This window comes from Taudactylus pleione, unplaced genomic scaffold (genome assembly GCF_031769625.1).
Source record: "Taudactylus pleione unplaced genomic scaffold, aTauple2 ptg000109l, whole genome shotgun sequence".
Lineage (NCBI taxonomy): Eukaryota > Metazoa > Chordata > Amphibia > Anura > Myobatrachidae > Taudactylus > Taudactylus pleione.
Genome location: NW_028284511.1, coordinates 3,979,443 through 4,000,003, shown reverse-complemented (window position 1 = coordinate 4,000,003; position 20,561 = coordinate 3,979,443). Strand labels below are relative to the sequence as shown.

Below are 20,561 nucleotides of genomic sequence, written 5' to 3'. Positions count from 1 at the left end.
TCTTTGGGAGCGCGCATCATAAACAATATCTTGCATACACACTTGTCGATATTGTGAATGATTGAACGATAATGATATAGTTATCTTCAATCGTTCACAATATTGACAAGTGTGTACGTGGCATTAGGGTTCCATGAGGACTGGAGTTGGGAAACTGGATTAATACTTTTTACATTTGGGTCACTTGCTGAAAGGTTACTAATCAGTATTGTCAAAAGCAAAAAGTAATTAAAATAAAAATGACAAGACATAGCTTGAATATCAATATGAATGGTAAATAAAATGAAATGTATTCAATTAGAGGCTTTTATTTGGATTGTGCAATTTACCGTGGATAAAAAGTAGCTAGATAATAACTGAATATAACGTTTACTTTAAATTACATAAAGGAAAACAAGATTACAGTAAACTCAAAACATAAGATAAAACAAAATATATGCTGAGAACCAAGCACATTAGATGGATGATTAAGTGAATTTGAGTTTCCTGTTGAGTGTTGTTAAAGCTTTATGCTACAGTACATTCAAAGCCACAGGGTTGTGTAGTCACACACACTAATACAGTGATAAAAGAACACACCTCGTTCCATGTGCCATTTTAGAATGGAAAGCAATAATAGTTCTATGGCTAACCAAGAGTGCAACTTTAAATATCTTCATAAGGCATTAGGATGTGAAGCTTTATTATTAAATGGAAAACTCTAAGTCCTCTCCACACAATGCAGACAAATAGTGGGATAGAGCAATTTTCATGAGAATATACTGTAGATGTAAGAAACCCCAGGAATCTGTCAATCACTAAAGTGGCTGTCTGTAATATTTAGGTGGCATGTAAGCTTTAAATGATTTCATTTGTTAACCTTGTATAATCGTTGCAGGAACATTACAGTAAAATTATCTTGCAATATGTGCATTTTATTTCTTTAATTAAAAATGTTTTTTTATCAGTTGAATATTAAAGTTTTGTAAGTAGAATTACTACATTATAAGGTGTTTGAAGTGAACATCCTATTCTACGTATACTATTTTTTAGACTAATACCACTGACATAGGAAATAGGTTACTGCAATACATAAGAAATTCAACTTTTCTTGTTTTTACATCATAATCTTTAACTTCATAAGAACAAAATTGTACATGACACATTAAATTATTGGTTTATTTACGCATTTAGGGTCTAAGCAGTCACAATTCTCTATATGAGTGTATGTGTGAGTTATAGCATTGCCATCAACGCATTTCATTTGCACTCGTTTTTCGCTGGTCTTACTTGGTATGCAGCATTTACAATTCTGCTCCAACACATGATGTATTACAGAGTACCTGTGTGAAGTAAAGAATATATATATATTAATATCTTGGATGCATTTTGTCTCAACATGCCATTACTGTACTTTAGCAGCATCTATTTACCCCTTTCAACAACTGTCTCGGCCCCCTTGGTGCCAGGAACCAAAAGTGCAACTGTGACTGGATCACCAGGGCAAAAAAATACACATTAGGAAGCTGTTCTCCTTCTGGTGGCAGAGCCTCCTCCCGTGGAATCACTGCTCTGGGGTGGGACTAGTACAGGGCGATTCATATTAGCCGATATATAATGTATAGTGTATTGCTTTCTAACATATTAGTACCTATTATTATTATCCTTTATTTATATGGCACCACAAGGGTTCTGCAGCACCTTACAAAGTACATAATCAAATGAGCGAACAAGAAAATAGATACTTACAGTACAATACAATGCAGGACAAGGACATGGTTTATAAACATTGCTGCATCAGCGATCATAACGCTAAAATAAGCAGCAGGACGTTAGCAACCAAGTGCTAGGTGCACTTGTGGGGAGTTAGGAGTAGACGATAGTATGAGTAAGTGAAGTAGAAGCACATGAGGGGAGAAGGCCCTACCATGGAGCCTTCAGTACGTATGTATCTGTAATGTTGTTTCTACCTTATACAAGGGATGTCGTTTTTGCACTTTATGGGGGCAATTCAATTGTTGTGTGGGCGGCGATTATAAATGAGCACAGAGTTTTGGAATCAATTGTTCTAGGTGCCCATTAATTATCACAATCTGTACGCCCTGTTAGACCGGGTTTAGTTGTGTAAAATATATGCGATAAACCCGTGGTTAGGGTGCCGAAACAGCAGTTTGGACCCCTAACCATTGGATTATTGCACATTTTTGCTCACACCCTCATGAGGGTGTGAGCAGAAATCAAAATGTTAGGGAAAAGGGGGAAAGTGGGGAGGAATTAAATTCATTGTATGATAGTGTAAAGAAAACCAACAGTAATATAATAACCAAGATAAGAGATCTATCTTTAATCCAATATGGTTGGTGGTGCACCCAGGGGTCAAAAAAAGGTCAATGTATACAAAAAATTCTTGTCAATACAAGAAAAAAAGCTGACTCCATTGTGGGGCACTCCTAATCAAAAATAATTCTGTATTGAGAAATGATGATAATCATGATGATTATTATTTCTGTTTGTAATTAGATATAAAATATCAGGGAGTCCACAATTGACTCTAAATTGCTGATAAATGAGGCGAAAATAATCATAAATGAATACTTCTACAGAAAAACACAATTACTTAATTCCCCAGTGGGATATGTAAGGAGTAATAACTCTCTGTTAAGCACTTGTCAGGTATCACCACTCACAGATTCTTCAACAATGTCATTCAAATGTACAGTTATATAGGAATTATGTAACACATAAGGCACCATCGTGGTTTCATTATATGTGAAGTCATGTAATAATAACCACTAGTACATTATAATTAAACTGAATAATGGTTCAGCTCATAAAACTACAAATGGCTTTCATTTAGCTTTCTAGAATAGTGAATGAAAATGATTTCTTTGCAAGATAAGCTCAGAATTTGATCAATTCAAGGAAGCAAATGGCAACATCAATTATATTGTAACATAACTGTCACAATAAATGGGTACATATGTAACAAGCAATCTAAAATAATTTGAGACAGTTGTTCCCTTCCAGACAGAAGAATGTCAGCATATGATAAACAGTTCCTGACCGTTACTTTCCACAGTATTAAATGAAAAGCCTTTCTTTGTAAGATATTAAGTCAATTCAAGGATGTAATTGGCAACATGAAGTACATTGAAACAGAAATTGTTATAGTAAATACACACAAATATGAACAACGATCTGAAATAATTTTGAAACAATTGTTCCCTTCAGACCGGGAAAGTATAAACATATAACAGATTAAACTGTCAATATGTGGCAGACACTTCAATGACAGAATTGGCAACATGGAATATATTGAATCAGGAATTGTCACAGTAAATATGCACACATGTAACAGCAATCTGAGATAATTTAGAGACAATTGTCCCCTTCAAACTAGTACAATATTACCATGTAACATATTAAACTGTCAATATGTGGCAGACAGTCCTTGATAGTTTGACATACTTGTCCCTGTAATAACCAAAATTACATGAATATATTACCTTGTGTTTAAGTCTTAATCATCATCAAAACTGCAATCATCATGTCTCAATTTATCTGTTATCACATGAGATTGCAGGCAAAGGTATCCCCCATCCTATTGTGGGTATGTTTTAGTTCAAATTGATGTGGACAGTGGGCCTGATTCAGACCCTCTCGCGAGCGCTGAGCACTCGCAAGCGGGTCGATGCTGCCCTAGTGCGCATGCGCACGATGGAGAGAGCTCCGTCGTGCGCATGCGCGAGACCCGGATGGCGACAGCCAAAGGGGGCATGCTGTCGATGGTGAGTGACAGCGCGCCCCCTTTGGTGGACATGCCGGGGGCGTTGCTGCCCAGTCGGAGGCGTTCCCATGGGAACGCCTACCATCTGGGGCCGGCCCCACTGACATCACTAGTGATGTCAGTGGGAGTGCTTTTGGCTCTGATAGAGCCAAAAGCACTCCTGGGCTTGCGGCAGCGAGACCCTACCGCAGGGTCTCGCCGCAAGCCCGATGGTCGCGATGGTCTTGACCATCGCGACCATCTTTTTGGCTGCTCGCATAAGCTGTGGGTGGTCACCCACAGCTATGCGAGTGGCCAGGAGGCCGCTCCAATAATAGGTAGGACGGCCCTGATTCAGAGCGAGCGCTCTTGTCAGAGCGTCCGGCTCTGAATCAGGCCCAGTATTCATTAGGATGGAGTGGATAGAGTACAGTGATTCACAAAGATGTCTCCCCACTTCTGCTATCACTCCCTAAATGGGGTGATGAGAGAGTGAGAGGAACTCATGAGACAACAGAAAAGTGTGGTGACTGTTAAAGATTTCCAAGGTGTTAGGTTGACTCTGTTACCAGAAGCATTGCAGAGTCAAAATGCGCCCAAATCAGTCAGCCTGAACACCTTGAGTGAAAGAAAAGGTGTGTGCTTGTTAGTATGTCGCTTCCAATGGATTAATCCCAGCAGTGGAGGGGTTACTGCAGTGCTATGCTGAGAGTAGGGTTTCCTGATAGGGCTGTAATGTCATCTGTGATCTGAGCTTCCTATGGACACTATATATCAATCAATCAATCAATCAAAGGAGTGTGTCAGGAGCTCAGTGGACATAAAGCCCTTGTGGCTGGGTATACTCATGGACCCGAATCTCATTAATCAGTCAGCCTGGGAGCTGGCGCCGTGATCAGCTGGTCTGCCCGGGGATAGCCGAGCCAACTAGTATAGTCTCCTCAGTTATGTGGTGCTGTATCACACTGGTCAATCAGTGGGGCCGCAATCAGTCAGTCTGCCTGGAGGGAGGGAAGTCGATCAGCACGGCATGGAGACAACCTCCGTCCCACATGTAGTCACAGGTGTCAGCGTGTAACTGCAAGTCAGTATGTGAGTCAGCTGACCCAGCCAACAAGGGTATGCTTGATGCGCGTTTTGCCTATAGCTTGGTCACAAGGAAGGATGCCCAGTGTAGGCAGAAATGTCTGCGCTGGCAGCTATTGCACCCAAATAAAAAAATCAGTTGAATTGCTCCATCGGGTCCCCTAAAAAACTAGCCACCTAAAAAAACAATTGAATTGTCCCCTATGTGACTGTCCTATATGTTAAAGATTGTTTGGAACTATTCCATGAACTGGGAAAATTGTAAATACTGTTATTTAAATTCCTTCATTACTACAAATAAAACTTTGAAGGTTTGTCTCGTTTCAAGTGAAGGAGCTTCAGTTTTCCTGTTAATATTATGTAGCTTGGTTTTGCTACAGTATATGGACAATTATAAGTGTAGCCTTTTTAAATCTCTTCTAGGGAAATTATTACTCTTTTTATGCATGAAACAAAGATGCTTGCTTGGCCTCTTAGCTGTTATTCTAAAGTGAAACATATACTGTATGTTATTATAAAAATTTTGTAGTGCCCTCTTATGTTCTAGAGCACAGGTTCTCAAACTCGGTCCTCGGGACCCCAAACGGTGCATGTTTTGCAGGTCTCCTCACATAATTACTAGTGAAATAGTTTGGTGCACCTGTAGATCTTTTAAAATGTGTCAGTGAGTAATGAATACACCTGTGCACCTGCTGAGTGACCTGCAAAAAGTGAACTGCGTGGGGCCCTGAGGACCGAGTTTGAGAACCACTGTTCTAGAGACACAACAATTAATTTTAATTGTTGTCATAATAATCTATGTAATATATGTACACACAGCAATGATCTCTGACAAAGCCAGCTTTTTACATGAAAGGGAGAAAAAATGAAAAAATAGGCACCTCATGCCCAGGTGTTTCAGTATTCAAATATCTTCATATGAATGAATTTTTTGTATCAAAGTGTCATCATTAATTACCCCCAATATTACACTAATACCTCAACACACGTGCACTACATAAAAAGTATGAAACAATACAGCCAGAGCTCAGTGACCGCCATTAAGCAAACAAACCATCCCAGTGATTGCCATACAAGACAGAGGCCCTGATTCAGAGCCAGACGCTCTGACGGAGCGCTCGCTCTGAATCAGGGCCGGGCTATTTTTTTTTTAGAATGGCCTCCTGGCCGCTGGCATAGCTGTGGGTGACCACCCACAGCTATAGCGAGCGGCCAGGAAGATGGTCGCGATGGTCAAGACCATCACGACCATCGGGCTTGTGACGAGACCCTTGTAGTAGGGTCTCGTTGCCGCAAGGCCCAGAGAGCTTTCGGCTCAAACAGAGCCGAAAGCTCTCCCACTGACATCACTTGTGATGTCAGTGGGGCCGCCCCCAAACGGAGGCGTTCACATGGGAACACCTCCGTTTGGGCAGCCACTCCCCCGGCCTGCCCACCAAAGGGGGCGTACTGTCACTCAACATCGACAACACGCCCCCTTTGGTACGAGACCCGGAGCGACAGATTGCATGTCGCTATCTGGGTCTTGCGCATGCGCACGAAGGAGCATCGACCCGGTTGCGAGCGCACAGCGCTTGCGACTGGGTCAGAATCAGGCCCCGAGTCCACCACACACAATACATGGAGAACTCTAGTTACTGCCATACAATACAAAGAGCACCCTAGTTAGCACAATACAATACAGACTATATTCTAGTGAAAGATATACAATACAGAGAGAATTTTTGTGATGGTCATAAAATACAAAGCACATTTTTGTGACCGTAATACAAAACTGACAGCAGTTTGAGACCACAATACAATACAGTGGTAATTTCTTTTAACGCCACACAAATTGTTCCCAGATCACTCATTAACCCCTCTTGAAAAATCATTAACCTTTTCAGTATCACTGTAACAACTCAATTTTACATAATTAGCCTCTTAAATCATTAACACCCACATCTTAATCATGAATTACTCCTTGCATCGTCAATTAAATTAAAATTCATTAACAACCTCATTACCTCATACATACTAATAAAAAGCATAATAATTAATTCAACTTAATTAACTCTATTAAAGCATTGATACATTTACTCTCATATTAAAGCCTACCATAGCTTCCCCCTCTTAATTATTAACTTCCCTCACCTATACAGCAAAGTAGCAGACAGAGAGACGGAGGGGCAGTACAGAGCAGGGGGTGGGGTGGAACAGCGGGCAAACACTGATGTGACCCGGCATACTAGTACTTAAAAAGTCACATAGTTTCAAACATTTATTTTCATCCAGACTTTTGAGTTTAGGGCTGGGGTGAAGCTAAGCTTTTCTTCCAAGGACAAAGACTAATATTAGCACTCACATCCCCTCTTTCCATCTAGTATATTGTAGTCACCTGTGGCTTGCTTGAATTTAGATGATAACATTGTAAATACTGAAATGTTTTGTATAGTGAGGACAAAACCCATTTCATTAAGGTGACTGCTCAGTTTATTCTGTGGTTATAGGGTGTCTTCACTTTTACATGCAACATACAGGCTTCAGTGTCTCAAGACTTAAATAAGTATTGTTGCCTATTCTGCACAATCTCACCCACCAGAGGTACAGCAGGAGTCAGGGCCAAACCTAGGGTGGTGGATATGTGCCATGGCACAGGGCACTGCAGGACAGGGGGCACCATTCGGTCATGTAAATTTTCTGGTTATAATCATTCTCACTTGTAGCTTCCTCTTTTTTATCCCGGTCATCTCCTCGCCGGCCCTCTCTCCTCCCTGGATGACCTCCTTACATCTGGCCACCTCCCCAAGCACCTTTAGTCACATCACATCAAATACTGATAATATAGGGGAAGGGTTAAGGTACCTATCGACAGGTGTTGGTACCTTAACCCTGTAGGGATGCCAGCATCAGGATTTTGACCCTTGGGATCCTGAGCGCCGGCATCCTGTACCCAACCCAGCTGGAGAGCAGAAAAAGTGTTAGACATGCCCTCTGCAGGTTGACTATCCTCCTGTTGGCACGCTATGTCATAGGACTCTGCTTTCCCTAGAGGGCCCTATAAAATCCTATTTGACACTACTACTCCTGCCAGGTGCTAGTCTTCCATAAACCATGATAATTAATATGAATGGTGATAAAGTGTATAGCAAAAGTTTTCATCTTATATCTACCACAATAATGCCTTAGCTATTGCCCCTTTAGAGATGGCAACAAAAGAGGGATGCAAATGTCATCCTTTAATTACATCCAACCAGAACTTTGCTGTGTCAGCTGTCCACCTAGAAGTTGTTCCTCTGATACTGACCTGGTTGAAGACTTGCATAATCCGCTGCAATAATTCATTATCACAGGCTTCTCAGATGTACATCCGTCAAACGCAATGGTGAGTGCCACTTTCAATAGGGAACAGTGTTTCCTTGTCTTTTTAACTATAAAAAATATATATATTTAAAACAAGGTTTCTCAATTTTTTATACTTTTTCATCCCAAAGTCCTGTACATCAGACATATTCATGGGCTACCTCTGCCAGTTACTGTACATTAAACTCTAAATAACATTTTAGTATATAAGTAATAAAACATAGTCAAAATAAAAATGTTTAGACATTTTAAAGACATAAAAGGAAAATATGTATATATTTGAAATGTGGAAAAAATATAGCTTTTGGGAGTAATTGAAATAAATTCATAAACAATGGGAGATTGTAAAAATAATATTGGTATAAGGGGTTAAATCAGTGTTTCCCAACCTCGGTCCTCAAGGCACACTAACAGTCCAGGTTTTAATGATATCCATGCTTGAACACAGATGGTCAAATCAAAATAACTGCAGTACTAATTAAGACACTTGTGCTCAAGTATGGCTATCTTTAAAACCTTGACTGTTGGTGTGCCTTGAGGACCGTGGTTGGGAACCCCTGGGTTAAATGATACCAAAAAGGTTCAGGAACACCTGTGTAAATTGTACAAAAGGAATAACTGCTGTACTTCATACAGTACCATAATTGCCAACTGTGAATTATCATATTCATCACGATCTGAGACTAAATACACTGAAGTGTGTAAAGGAAAGCACAACCTGCTCTTCTACAGATTACTCCAGGCACAAAGGGTTGTAAGATATACAAAAAGGTGGAGAATCAAGTGTAAAGCTGCATACACACACAACGATTTAGTAAATGAATGATTTTAGTAAACGATTTTCGTTCATTTTTTCAAGGGAAAAATGAACAAAAATCGTTTACTGAAACCGTTCATTTACTAAATGTAATGAACAATATTTTTGAACTACAAACGATTTTTGCATATTCCATTACTGAAAATCGTTGAGTTGGGCAGTCTGACTGAACTACAAACTACAAACTACAAACGTGAACGCGCATGAACGATAATCGTTTTAACTCAGAAAGTGAACGATTTTTTCAACGATTGAACGATAAACAAAATCGTTATCGATAATCGCTCAAAAAATCATTGTGTGGGTATGCACCTTAAATATTAAATAATCAGGGAGCCAGCGGACAAATTATTGCAGTTCTGCTAGTTGGGCAATGGGGCTTGGGATACATTTTCTCATGAGACTGTCATTGTACTTTAATGAAAGGTACAATGGATCATATATAGGAGTAACTGTAATCGCCTTCAGACTGTAGGCATCAGCGAGGTCCGGTGTTTTAAAGTAGAAGTAATTTAAAAGGCAAAACCAAGTTGATTTTACCTTTTTAAATGACTTTAAAACATTGGGCAGTCTCACATGGAAATCACCTATACGCTGTGAATCGCAGTGAGAAATTGTTGTCAATTGTTACAAAACAGGAAAACGATTTTTTTTTAAATGTGTGTGTGTTCACTGGGCCTGATTCAGAGCCGCTCGTAAGCGGCCGCTCGTTCGTTCCGAGCGATGTTCGCACATCTGCGCATGCGTATGGGTTTTAGTACGCATGCGCAAACCAGTCAGTGCGGTCAGAAATCGGGTGCTCGCAATATAGCGAATGCCTGCTAATTTGAGTGACAGAGTGAGGCGTTTGTGGGTGGTAACAGGGGAAGGTGCTTGAAAACGGGGAGTGGAGATCCGAACGCAGGCGTGCCAAATGGTCAAAACGGGCGTTTAATGGGTGTGCATAATTAACAAAGCAGCGTCATCGACCACGTCAGTTGGGTGTCTTTTAGCCAGAACTACTCGCATGATTGCGGTAGGAAAATGCAACCACAAGAATAGCAAGCAGTTCATTCACCTTTCGATGTACTCGATTAATCTAATAAATAGCGGAGATGACGTACAGTATGATGCGAGCGGCCAGGGGGCGTTTTTTACAAAAAAACGTCCGCATGTTTTGTTCGCTCGGTCAGACCTAGAGGCGTCAACAGACCGCAAAGAGCGAACGGTCAATTTAAATAGCCAGCCCCTTTTTCTGAACGAGTGAGCGCAAATAGCGTCCGGCTCTGAATCAGACCCACTGGGCAGTGCGGTGTATACATTATAAAATAACATATAGTAGGTGCAGCCCATCGTTAATATCAATGATGTGTGTAAAAAAAAAAACATAAAAAAATATTTTTTTTGTAAAACTTGTATGTGTTCACTGGGCAAAATGTTATCCAATGGCATATAGTAGGTGCAGTCCACCATTAATATCAGTGCTGTGTCATTTCTTCCAAAATGTTAAAAATAAAACATTTTTATGTATAATATGGGGGGGGGGCCTGCACAACACACCTTCCAACCATATTATACATATGTTTTCGGAGTCCCACGTAGGCGCCAGTATCAGCTCTGTAAAAATACCTGGAAAATGGCAGCCGCGGCCATTTTCCCATCGTTTTACACATGCACAGTACTGGGAAAATCTGCTGTGGCCATAATTTCCTAGTGACCTGCGCATATGTTATAGACTCAGGGCACACTCTAGTGCCCAGAGTCTATCAGTGTGGCCCTGGCAGCGCTGCGCTCAATGCACTGCCGGCCGCCGGACTGAGAGGAGGGGGTCCATGATGGAGACTGCACACGGGCTCTCTCCTCTCATGAAATGCCCCTGGCTCAGTAAGTGCCTTACTACCGTGTTAATAATATAAGTGCTGTGTGACTCGCAGTGTGAAGTGGTTGCAAAATAATTGCAAGCTTGTACTGTAGATCATGGATAGGAAGAACATCTTCCTGCTTGAGGACTAGATTTAAGAGAAAAAACATGGTATTATCCCTCATAGTCAGGCTCTTTGGTGCACCTCATAAATGTACTACAGTGGTGTGTTACCCAATTGGGTTGGGGGAGTAGTAGTAGCCAGCAGGTCAGTCTTCTATTATTAGTTAGTATAAGATTTGGAGTTTGCTGTTCTGAAGTGCAACTATTAATTTTCTTGGCTTCTATTTCAACCCTTGTGGGGAGTCCTTGGCTATTAGCATTGTTTTTTTATGGCCTTAAATGTAATCAATTATAATTAGTTAGTTAATCATTGAATCAATCAGTCAATTAATTAATGCACCACTTTTATTCATTTTGGATGCGTTTTTTAATAGTATTTTCCACTTCTCTGATCATTTGTTTATTAGTACTATAAAAAAAATCAATCAATCAAACAACTCTCTTGAACTACATACTCCACCTCCATTTCCCTGCACTGCCCTCGGGCCTCTGATCTAGTTATTGACTAATGAAAACATTCTATAGCATTGTGTAGATTATTTTAAACTGCTGGCGCTGCAATGATAGGTAGCAGTGCAATGGTAGGAATTGATTAATCTGCTGCCGATGCAGGCCAGGCCAGAGACAGCAGCAGCTAGTGAGTGTGCTTTGGAGATTAACCTCGCTTCAGAGAATCAAAACTAATCTCTTGGATCTTTTCCGGAACAGACCTTTAGCTCAAGGTCTTTTCTGGAATGAAGTTTGATTTAAATAGAGAAAAAATATGGAGATATGCTGTGAAAACAAGCGGTATATATCAAATTATTTTCACATGTTTTACTAAATACAGCCCATTGTCTAAACACATCAATGAGCACATCCCATGCTAAAATAGGGTTCTTTTATCAACATGTTACATTCCATTATACTTTACAAAACACCAAAGGTTTTTGTATTTTCAGTTCAGTCTTTAAACAGTTCATGTTTTCAGGATTTATTTAATCATGTACAAGTGGGATAAATATTGTTTCTGGGTCAGAACATATTTCATTGACATAATTCCAGAACACTATTGAGGGTACTTGAGGACTGGAGTTTAAAACAACTGGAACTCACTATACAACCTAGAGGTATAGTGTTTGGTGTATTCTTTTGAAATGTCAAACTTTAATACAACTTATTAAACTTTTTACTTTTAATGCTTCACAAAGGTGAGTCAATTTATTATCAAAATATATCTCTGTTGTTCTATAGAAAGAATATTATATATATTCATACTATGGGGTATATGTACTAAGCCTTGGAGACAGATAGAGTGGACCAACCAATCATATCCTGTCACTTTACAGGCTGTGTTTGAAAAAGTGACAGTTAGGGGCTGATTGTTTGGTACTATATGTGGTGGTTAGTGTCACCTCTCAGGTCTTAGGGTCATGTTAGGTTGGTCTCCAGATGGTATTTAGAGACGCAACTGTATTGCGTAGATAGGTGTATCCAAAGCTCTGCCAGGGCATACATAAGCTATCTCTGTGTGGGACCGAGCCATTCCAAAATTCTCTACTACTCCAGACAAGGGCCTGCTTATTCTGCATCTGTACCTGTAATTGTCATTGCAGGCACCAAGGTAGTGTTCTCCAGTTTGTTAAAGCCAGATCATCACATACACTTCTCTACTACTCCACACAAGGGCCTGCTAATTCTGTATATGTATATGTACCTATGAATGCAATTGCATGCTCGATAGGGACTTCCTATTGTATTAACACCATCGCTGCAAAGTCAATTTCTAACTGCCCTTTAATTCTTAAACCTGTATTATGTGTCCTACTGTAACTTGCCAGATGAGGTCATAAATAAATTGCAGGTTCTTCAACAATCTCTAAAGATTTGTACCTTCTAGACCCTTCTTCATACAAGGGTTTATTATTAGTTCTGCTTTGTATTCCTATAGTGCTTCCCAGTAGGTAAATTGCATAATGTGCAGGGGTGAGGCAGAGGCGGACAGGAAGGTCGTCCAGGGGCCCCCACACTGCTGCAAATATTTGCCAGAACATGGCCACTCTGGAATCTCCTTGGCTGGCTCCACCTGGCAGCATTACTTACAGGCTCACAGCACAGAAGCACACTCGCTCCCTGCTGGACACACCGTGGTTGCAATGCTGACTGTGGAAGCTCCGCCCCCTGCTCACATAATGCCACGGTTCGCGGCATTATATGAGCGAGGGGGTGAAGCCTAATGATGTGAAGTGCCCGTCCCCATCAGAAAGCTGATGCTGCAGCTGTAACAGCAGTTACTGTGTACGTGTTCTCTGTCCTTTTTTCTACTCTCTCCCTCCATTTTTCTCTCTCCCTCTCTCTCTCTCCCTCTCCCTCAATGTCCCTTCCTCACTCTCTCACACTTCCCCTTTATCTATCTGTCTATAGCTCTATCTATCTATATTGCTATCTATCTATCTCTCTCTATCTATTGTCTGATGGGCGATATCGTCAGCGGGAGCCATGCTGCCGAATGTAGCTTGAGCCCCCACCCTCTCGCTGTCACTCCTGGTATCGGCAATTGTGTATATATTTTCCGAATCTGGAACCCCCGCCTGGTCCCGCCGCATGATAGATCATCTGGGTACACATTGTTAAGTGTGTACCCAGCTTAAGAAGCATAGTAGTCACTATGTGAGGCCGTGGATATGTAGCAAATGGGGTCCACACAATTTAAATGCCCTTTATTATTTCTTTTAAAATTATATTATAAGGGATTGGTGAAATATATATGTAAAATATAAATGTTGTGTCAGGGACTGATATACGGATGAAACTAAGGGATCAAAGAAAATGGTCTAATGGTGCCCTATCCAGTCAGTCTGAGTGTTCTATTTATAAACAACTGGTATCTATTCCGCAAATATTAGTTACATTGAATTCTATTAAAACTGGCAACTATTTTAAAACCCTGCAGGCTAGATTCTACATGGAAACACATTCGTCCATTTATGTATACACAATTCTTTCCAGTAGTCTGTTCATTTAAAAGGACTACAGATCAATAATTTTCCAGTAATACACAGCTCTTAAAGTCGTCTTATGGAAAATGCTGCTGGCTGATACTCAGCCAATATTAAGCAGCATGAATATGTTATTTGGAGCTGTGCTGTGAATATTTACTATATATTCATTGGTTGAGAATACTGTATGTGCTTGAGTTCAGATTGAGACCATCTCTTATGTTAGAACAATATCCTATTCCAAATGCTGCACTGATAATTAGCAGTAAGATAGTCTGTATATCCAAATTAATTCTTAAGCTTAAGATTAACTTATGAAACAGTGACTTCTTCAGTTATCACGTCACCTATCATGACCTCATAAGAGAATACATTCAGCTCTACTGGTTTATAATATACAGTATAATGTATCCAATTGTTTCTGGGTTAACATTGCAATTTATAGCAGATATAATTCATTTACTAGTAACACATGTAGATCCGGGTTACAATTTTCACTAACATTAAATAGATATCTTTTATTTCATTCTCTCTCCACGCAGTGCTGTTATTTCTAAAATTATTATTAATTCTCTCATTAATAGTCTGTCTCTTGACATGGGCATACACTCAGCCCACAGACAATTGTGCAGCAGTAGATGGAGAATGAGTCAAATATCTGACAGGCACTTTCTGCTGCTATGCTGTTAGTTAGCTGGCCACGAGTTAATTGCTGTTGATCTAACTCTGCCACTGACATACAGTAAGCCCATTAATGATATACGGCAGTAAGTTGAACTCTAAATATGATAAAACAAGTAGCAACAGTGGTTATATGGGCATACACTCAGCCCACAGACAATTGTTCAGCAGTAGACGGAGAACGAATCATATATCTGACAAGCACTATCTGCAGCTATGTTGTAAATGAGCTGGTTCAAAAGGTAACTACTGGTGATCTAAATCTGCCACGGGCATACAGTTAGCCCGTTACTTATGTATGGCAGTAGGTGGAACTCTAGTTAGAATAAAACAAGTAGGAACAGCAGCTGTGTTGGTATTTACAAACTGATCGTCTCCTCACACCAATGATCCATCTGTGCTACTGGCATGAAATCAGCCCAGAATGTGTAGCACTAGGTAGAACAAATGTATTGCACAGACAATTAAACAGTATAGGGGCAGCAAATATGCTAGATGGAGAATGTCCCTGGCACACTCTGATGTACTTTTCACCTAAAGCTTATTCATGGTGTGAACCGGAAGAGCGGGTCCAGAAGGATTTTATTTGGTAAACTTCTCCCACTAGTATGTCATATCCCTGCTATTCACATACAGATAAGGATCAAAATTCGAGTGTAGAGAAAAAGAAGAACAAGGATACCAATGAGCATTTAATATTAGGAATGGAATAAAATAATAAATGGAAAATCATAGAAACAATGAAATATATATATTAGTATAAAAACATCATATTATCTTCTATACACACTTATAAATTTGTGATACATTATATAATATCCAATAATATTAATAATCAAATTTATATAATAAAAACCTATTAACACTTAAAAATATAAATCGTGAAATTATTTTATAGTAATGTACATGTAAATACATATGTGATAATTGGATTGTGTAAAAATCATGATTAAATAGAATATAGGAATAGTAAAATTTATATATGTACTGTGTATTATAAATGAATTTAGTAGTGAAAAACATAAGTAAAAAAATATATATGCATAGGGATGTAACAAATATATATTATGTGAAAAATATAAAGTGACAACAATGACAAATTAATATACTGTGGTGAATTAATATACAGTGATGAATTAGTAGAATGATACATAATCTTTAAAATTTGAAAAATATATATTATCTTGATAATCAGTGAATGTAAAAAGTTAATCATTTAAGACAAATATTACTAAAATGTTGTGATTATATAATATTATCATCTATATATAAAAATAATATACAACTCATAATTTCCTAATCTACATATATATTCCCAAAGGTGTACCTCTTAACTGAACAATAATTGAAGAGATATTGCAATCATGTTTTTCATATTTATAAAAGTACCAAATAATCATTCCTATCATTAAATCCACATTATTAAATGATACCTAAAAGAAAATATATAAATACTATTATCTGAAGCAAATAATATTGGAAAAATGTTATATTCCTTATAAAATAAAATTACAATCATTATCAATTATTCTAATCTGGGTACATATTCCTAACAGTTCAACTGTTACCTGATTAATAATAACAGGAATATTACTTAAAAAAGAGTATATTTATAAAAATGCTGAGTAATTATTACTTTAATTTAATAAAAATAGTTGAGTGCTACCCATAAGAAAAATCATATGTGCTTCTCTTCTCAAAAACTGGTTGTTTAAATCTCCACCACAAAAATCATTTTACATTTTTTTCCATTGAACACTTTTAAATATTATGGATTACTCTGATGGTAGGATAGAAAGTGTCTGGCAACTGTTGAAAGGGTTTTAAACTGTTTGCTGATCTGATTCTGCATTGCGTATATTCCCCACATGTTCAAGAAGGCATTTTTTGAATTGTTTACTGGTCATTCCAATATATTTCAAATTGCATGGGCATGTTAAACAAAAAATTACCCCTTGAAATTTATAGTTTCAAATTCCTCGGATTGGTCATTTATGATAATATTTGTCAGTGATTTTTTTAGTTTTAACATGAACTAACAAGCTTTACAATGTCCACAACTAAAGCTGCCTATAATAGATGTTTTTGTTTGGACTCTGGTCTATAATGACTATGAACTATAATGTCCTTTATGTTTTTGGATCTCCTCCAACACACCTCATCTCCCCAAATATTTGCCAAATCTGGATCCAATCTCAGAATATGCCAATGATTTAGTAATATTTGTCTTATCTTATTACCTTCTTTGCAAAATGTACCTACAAATCTAATTGTTTGGCTATCCAGTGTGTTTTCTTTGGGTTTTTGATCTGGATGAATTAATGACTCTCATGTTCTTTTTCTATTCTTGGAAATGGAAACATATTTTGATTTCAATCACTTTCTTCTACAACTATTTGAAATTGTTCTAACCAAGAATTTTTTTTACATTTAATGGAGCCTTTTTCTAACAATTAAGAGGAACAGCTATGGGAATAATGTGTGAGCCAACTTATGCAAATTTGTACATGGGTTGGTGGGAGAAGGAGCAATCTTTACAGAAACAAATGAAAGATACAGTACACCAACAGGCTCAGATTTATAGATGATTTATTTATCATATGGGATGGGGAAACAGAACTCTTTTCTGAATTCATTACATCATTGAATTCCAAAAAATTATTCATTTTCGTGATTTGTCGATTTGTATCACAGATGAAGGGCGTCTTATTTCCCACATTTACAGGAATAAGAGTGCCACCAATAGTATCATTTGTGCAACTAACTCACATCCTCAACCAGTGATTACTGGTATCCCTAAAGGCAAATACTTCAGAACATGCAACAACTATTCGGAGCACAACATCTTTGAGAAATGAGGGTTGAATTAAACATCAAATTAGTAGCTAAGGGATACAATATGAGGTCCATGAACAAGGCTAAGAGAAGAACACGAGAGTCATTAATTCATCCAAAACCCAAAGAAAACACACTAATTTATTATTTGACATGCCCATGCAATTTGAGAGTTGTTGTAATGACCAGTAGACCATTCAACGATGCCTTCTTGAAAAAGTGGGGAATATACACAATGCGGAATCGGATCAGCAAAAAGTTTAAACCTTTACAACAGTTGCCAGACACTTTCTATCCTACCATCAGAGAAAGCCACAATATTTAAAAGAGTTCATAATGGAACAAGTAAAAATAACTTTTGCGGTGGAGATTTAAACAACCAGTTTTTGAGAAGAGAAGCACATATCATTTTTCTTATGGGTAGCACTCAACCATTTGGATTAAATGAAAGGAATAATTACTCAGAATTTTTATAAATATAAAAGTTTTTTTAAATGTAATATTCCTGTTATTATTAGTCAGATAACAATTGAACTGCTAGGAATATGTGCCCAGATTAGAATAACTGCTAATGATTGTCCTTTTATTTTATAAAGAATATAACATTTTTCCAATATTATTTGCTTCAGATCATAGTACTTATATATTTTCTTTTAGTTATCATTTAATTATGTGGAATTAATGATAGGAACTAGGGGTGAGCGGGTTCGGATTTCTGAAATCCGAACCCCCCCGAGCCCCCCCGATCCGAGTCCGATCCGAGTCAGGCTCGACTTTTCCCGCCTGACTCGGATCTGAAATCGAGGCAAAACGTCATCATTCCGCCTTCCGAGTCTCGCGGGTTTTGGATCCTATATAAGGTACCCGCGTCGGCGCCATTTTCTCACTCGGCTGTGGACAGTGAAGAGGGAGGGTGGGAGTTAGGGCTGTGTAGTGTAGTGTAGTGTAGTGCTGCTGTTGTCCACTACTTCAAAGTCCATAGGGGCTGGCTGTGTTGTGCTGTGCTGCTGTTGTTAATAGGGGCTGTGTCCACTACTTCAAAGTCCATAGGGGCTGGCTGGACTGTGTTGTGCAGTCAGTTCTCCATAGGGGCTGTGTCCACTCCAAAGTCCTGTGCAGTGTCCCAGTCCTAAAGGGGTGCTGTAGTGTTGTCCAGGGGGTGCTCTGTCCATCAGGGGTGCTCCCCCAAGTGCTAAAAAAATAATATATTTTCTGTGTTTGTGAATTGTGTGCGCAGTAGCCGCACGTGCATCAACAAAGTAGTGCCAAGCGTGCGCCTGTGTCATAAGTAAAGGGCCGGCTGGCTTGACCGTTAAAGGGTGCTGTAACCCCCAAAGTACACTCCAGTCCAAACCAAAAAAAAAATTATTTTCTGTGTTTGTGAATTGTGTGCGCAGTAGCCGCACGTGCATCAGCAAAGTAGTGCCAAGCATGCGCCTGTGTCATAAGTAAAGGGCCGGCTGGCTTGACCGTTAAAGGGTGCTGTAACCCCCGAAAGTACACTCCAGTCCAAACCAAAAAAAAAATTATTTTCTGTGTTTGTGAATTGTGTGCGCAGTAGCCGCACGTGCATCAACAAAGTAGTGCCAAGCGTGCGCCTGTGTCATAAGTAAAGGGCCGGCTGGCTTGACCGTTAAGGGTGCTGTAACCCCTGAAAGTACACTCCAGTCCAAACCAAAAAAAATAAAATTTTCTGTGTTTGTGAATTGTGTGCGCAGTAGCCGCACGTGCATCAACAAAGTAGTGCCAAGCGTGCGCCTGTGTCATAAGTAAAGGGCCGGCTGGCTTGACCGTTAAAGGGTGCTGTAACCCCCAAAGTACACTCCAGTCCAAACCAAAAAAAAAATTATTTTCTGTGTTTGTGAATTGTGTGCGCAGTAGCCGCACGTGCATCAACAAAGTAGTGCCAAGTGTGCGCCTGTGTCATAAGTAAAGGGCCGGCTGGCTTGACCGTTATGGGTGCTGTAACCCTCGAAAGTACACTCCAGTCCAAACCAAAAAAATATATATTTTCTGTGTTTGGGAATTGTGTGCGCAGTAGCCGCACGTGCATCAACAAAGTAGTGCCAAGCGTGCGCCTGTGTCATAAGTAAAGGGCCGGCTGGCTTGACCGTTAAAGGGTTCTGTAACCCCCAAAGTACACTCCAGTCCAAACCAAAAAAAAAATTATTTTCTGTGTTTGTGAATTGTGTGCGCAGTAGCCGCACGTGCATCAACAAAGTAGTGCCAAGCGTGCGCCTGTGTCATAAGTAAAGGGCTGGCTGGCTTGACCGTTAAAGGGTGCTGTAACCCCCAAAGTACACTCCAGTCCAAACCAAAAAAAAAATTATTTTCTGTGTTTAGCCGCACGTATATATCAAATCGATATAACATAAATGGAGGACCAAACTTTCTCCGATTATAATAAAATAGAGAAAGATCAAGAACCACTTCCTCCTAGTGCTGAAGCTGCTGCCACTAGTCATGACATAGACGATAACATGCCATCAACCTCGTCTGCCAAGGCCGATGCCCAATGTCATAGTAGAGAGCACATACAATCCCAAATGGCAAAGTTCAGGAAAATGACCTTGAAAAAGACATTTAAATCAGCTGAAGAGAAACGTAAACTTGCCAATATGCCATTTACGACACGGAGTGGCAAGGAACGGCTAAGGTCGATCCCTAGTATGTTCATGACTAGTGGTTCAGCTTCACATGATGATGGAAGCCCTCCTCCCACTAAAAAAATCAAAAGAGTTAAGCTGGCAAAAGCACAGCGAAGAACTGTGCTTTCTAAGAAGATATCACAAATCCCCAAGGAGAGTCCAAGTGTGGTGGTGGTTGCGATGCCTGACCTTCCCAGCACTGGACGGGAAGAGGTGGCTCTTTCCACCATTTGCACGCCCCCTGCAAGTGCTGAAAGGAGCACCCACAGTCCACTTGCTGATATGCAAATTGAAGATGTCACTGTTGAAGTACAACAGGATGAAGATACTGGTGTAGCTGGCGCTGAGGAGGAAGTTGGCGAGGAGGATTCTGATGGTGATGTGGTTTGTTTAAATCAGGCTCCGGGGGAGACAGTTGTTGTCCATGGGATGAAAAAGCCCATCACGGTCATGCCTGGGCAGAAGA

The 20,561-nt window shown here is 39.6% G+C and overlaps 1 protein-coding gene across 1 annotated transcript in view; it reads right to left on the bottom strand.

Moving 5' to 3' along the window:
• Window positions 1–404: 404 nt before the first annotated feature.
• The window catches only part of LOC148525218 (uncharacterized), a 241,905-nt gene continuing 221,748 nt past the window's right edge, over window positions 405–20,561 (bottom strand). The window contains exons 13-14 of the mRNA XM_088471028.1: window positions 8,118–8,241; window positions 405–1,322 (exon numbers count right to left, since the gene is read on the bottom strand). Of these exons, the coding sequence (XP_088327154.1) occupies window positions 1,145–1,322; window positions 8,118–8,241 (302 nt within the window). The 3' untranslated portion in view covers window positions 405–1,144. The remainder of the gene's footprint in view (window positions 1,323–8,117; window positions 8,242–20,561) is intronic.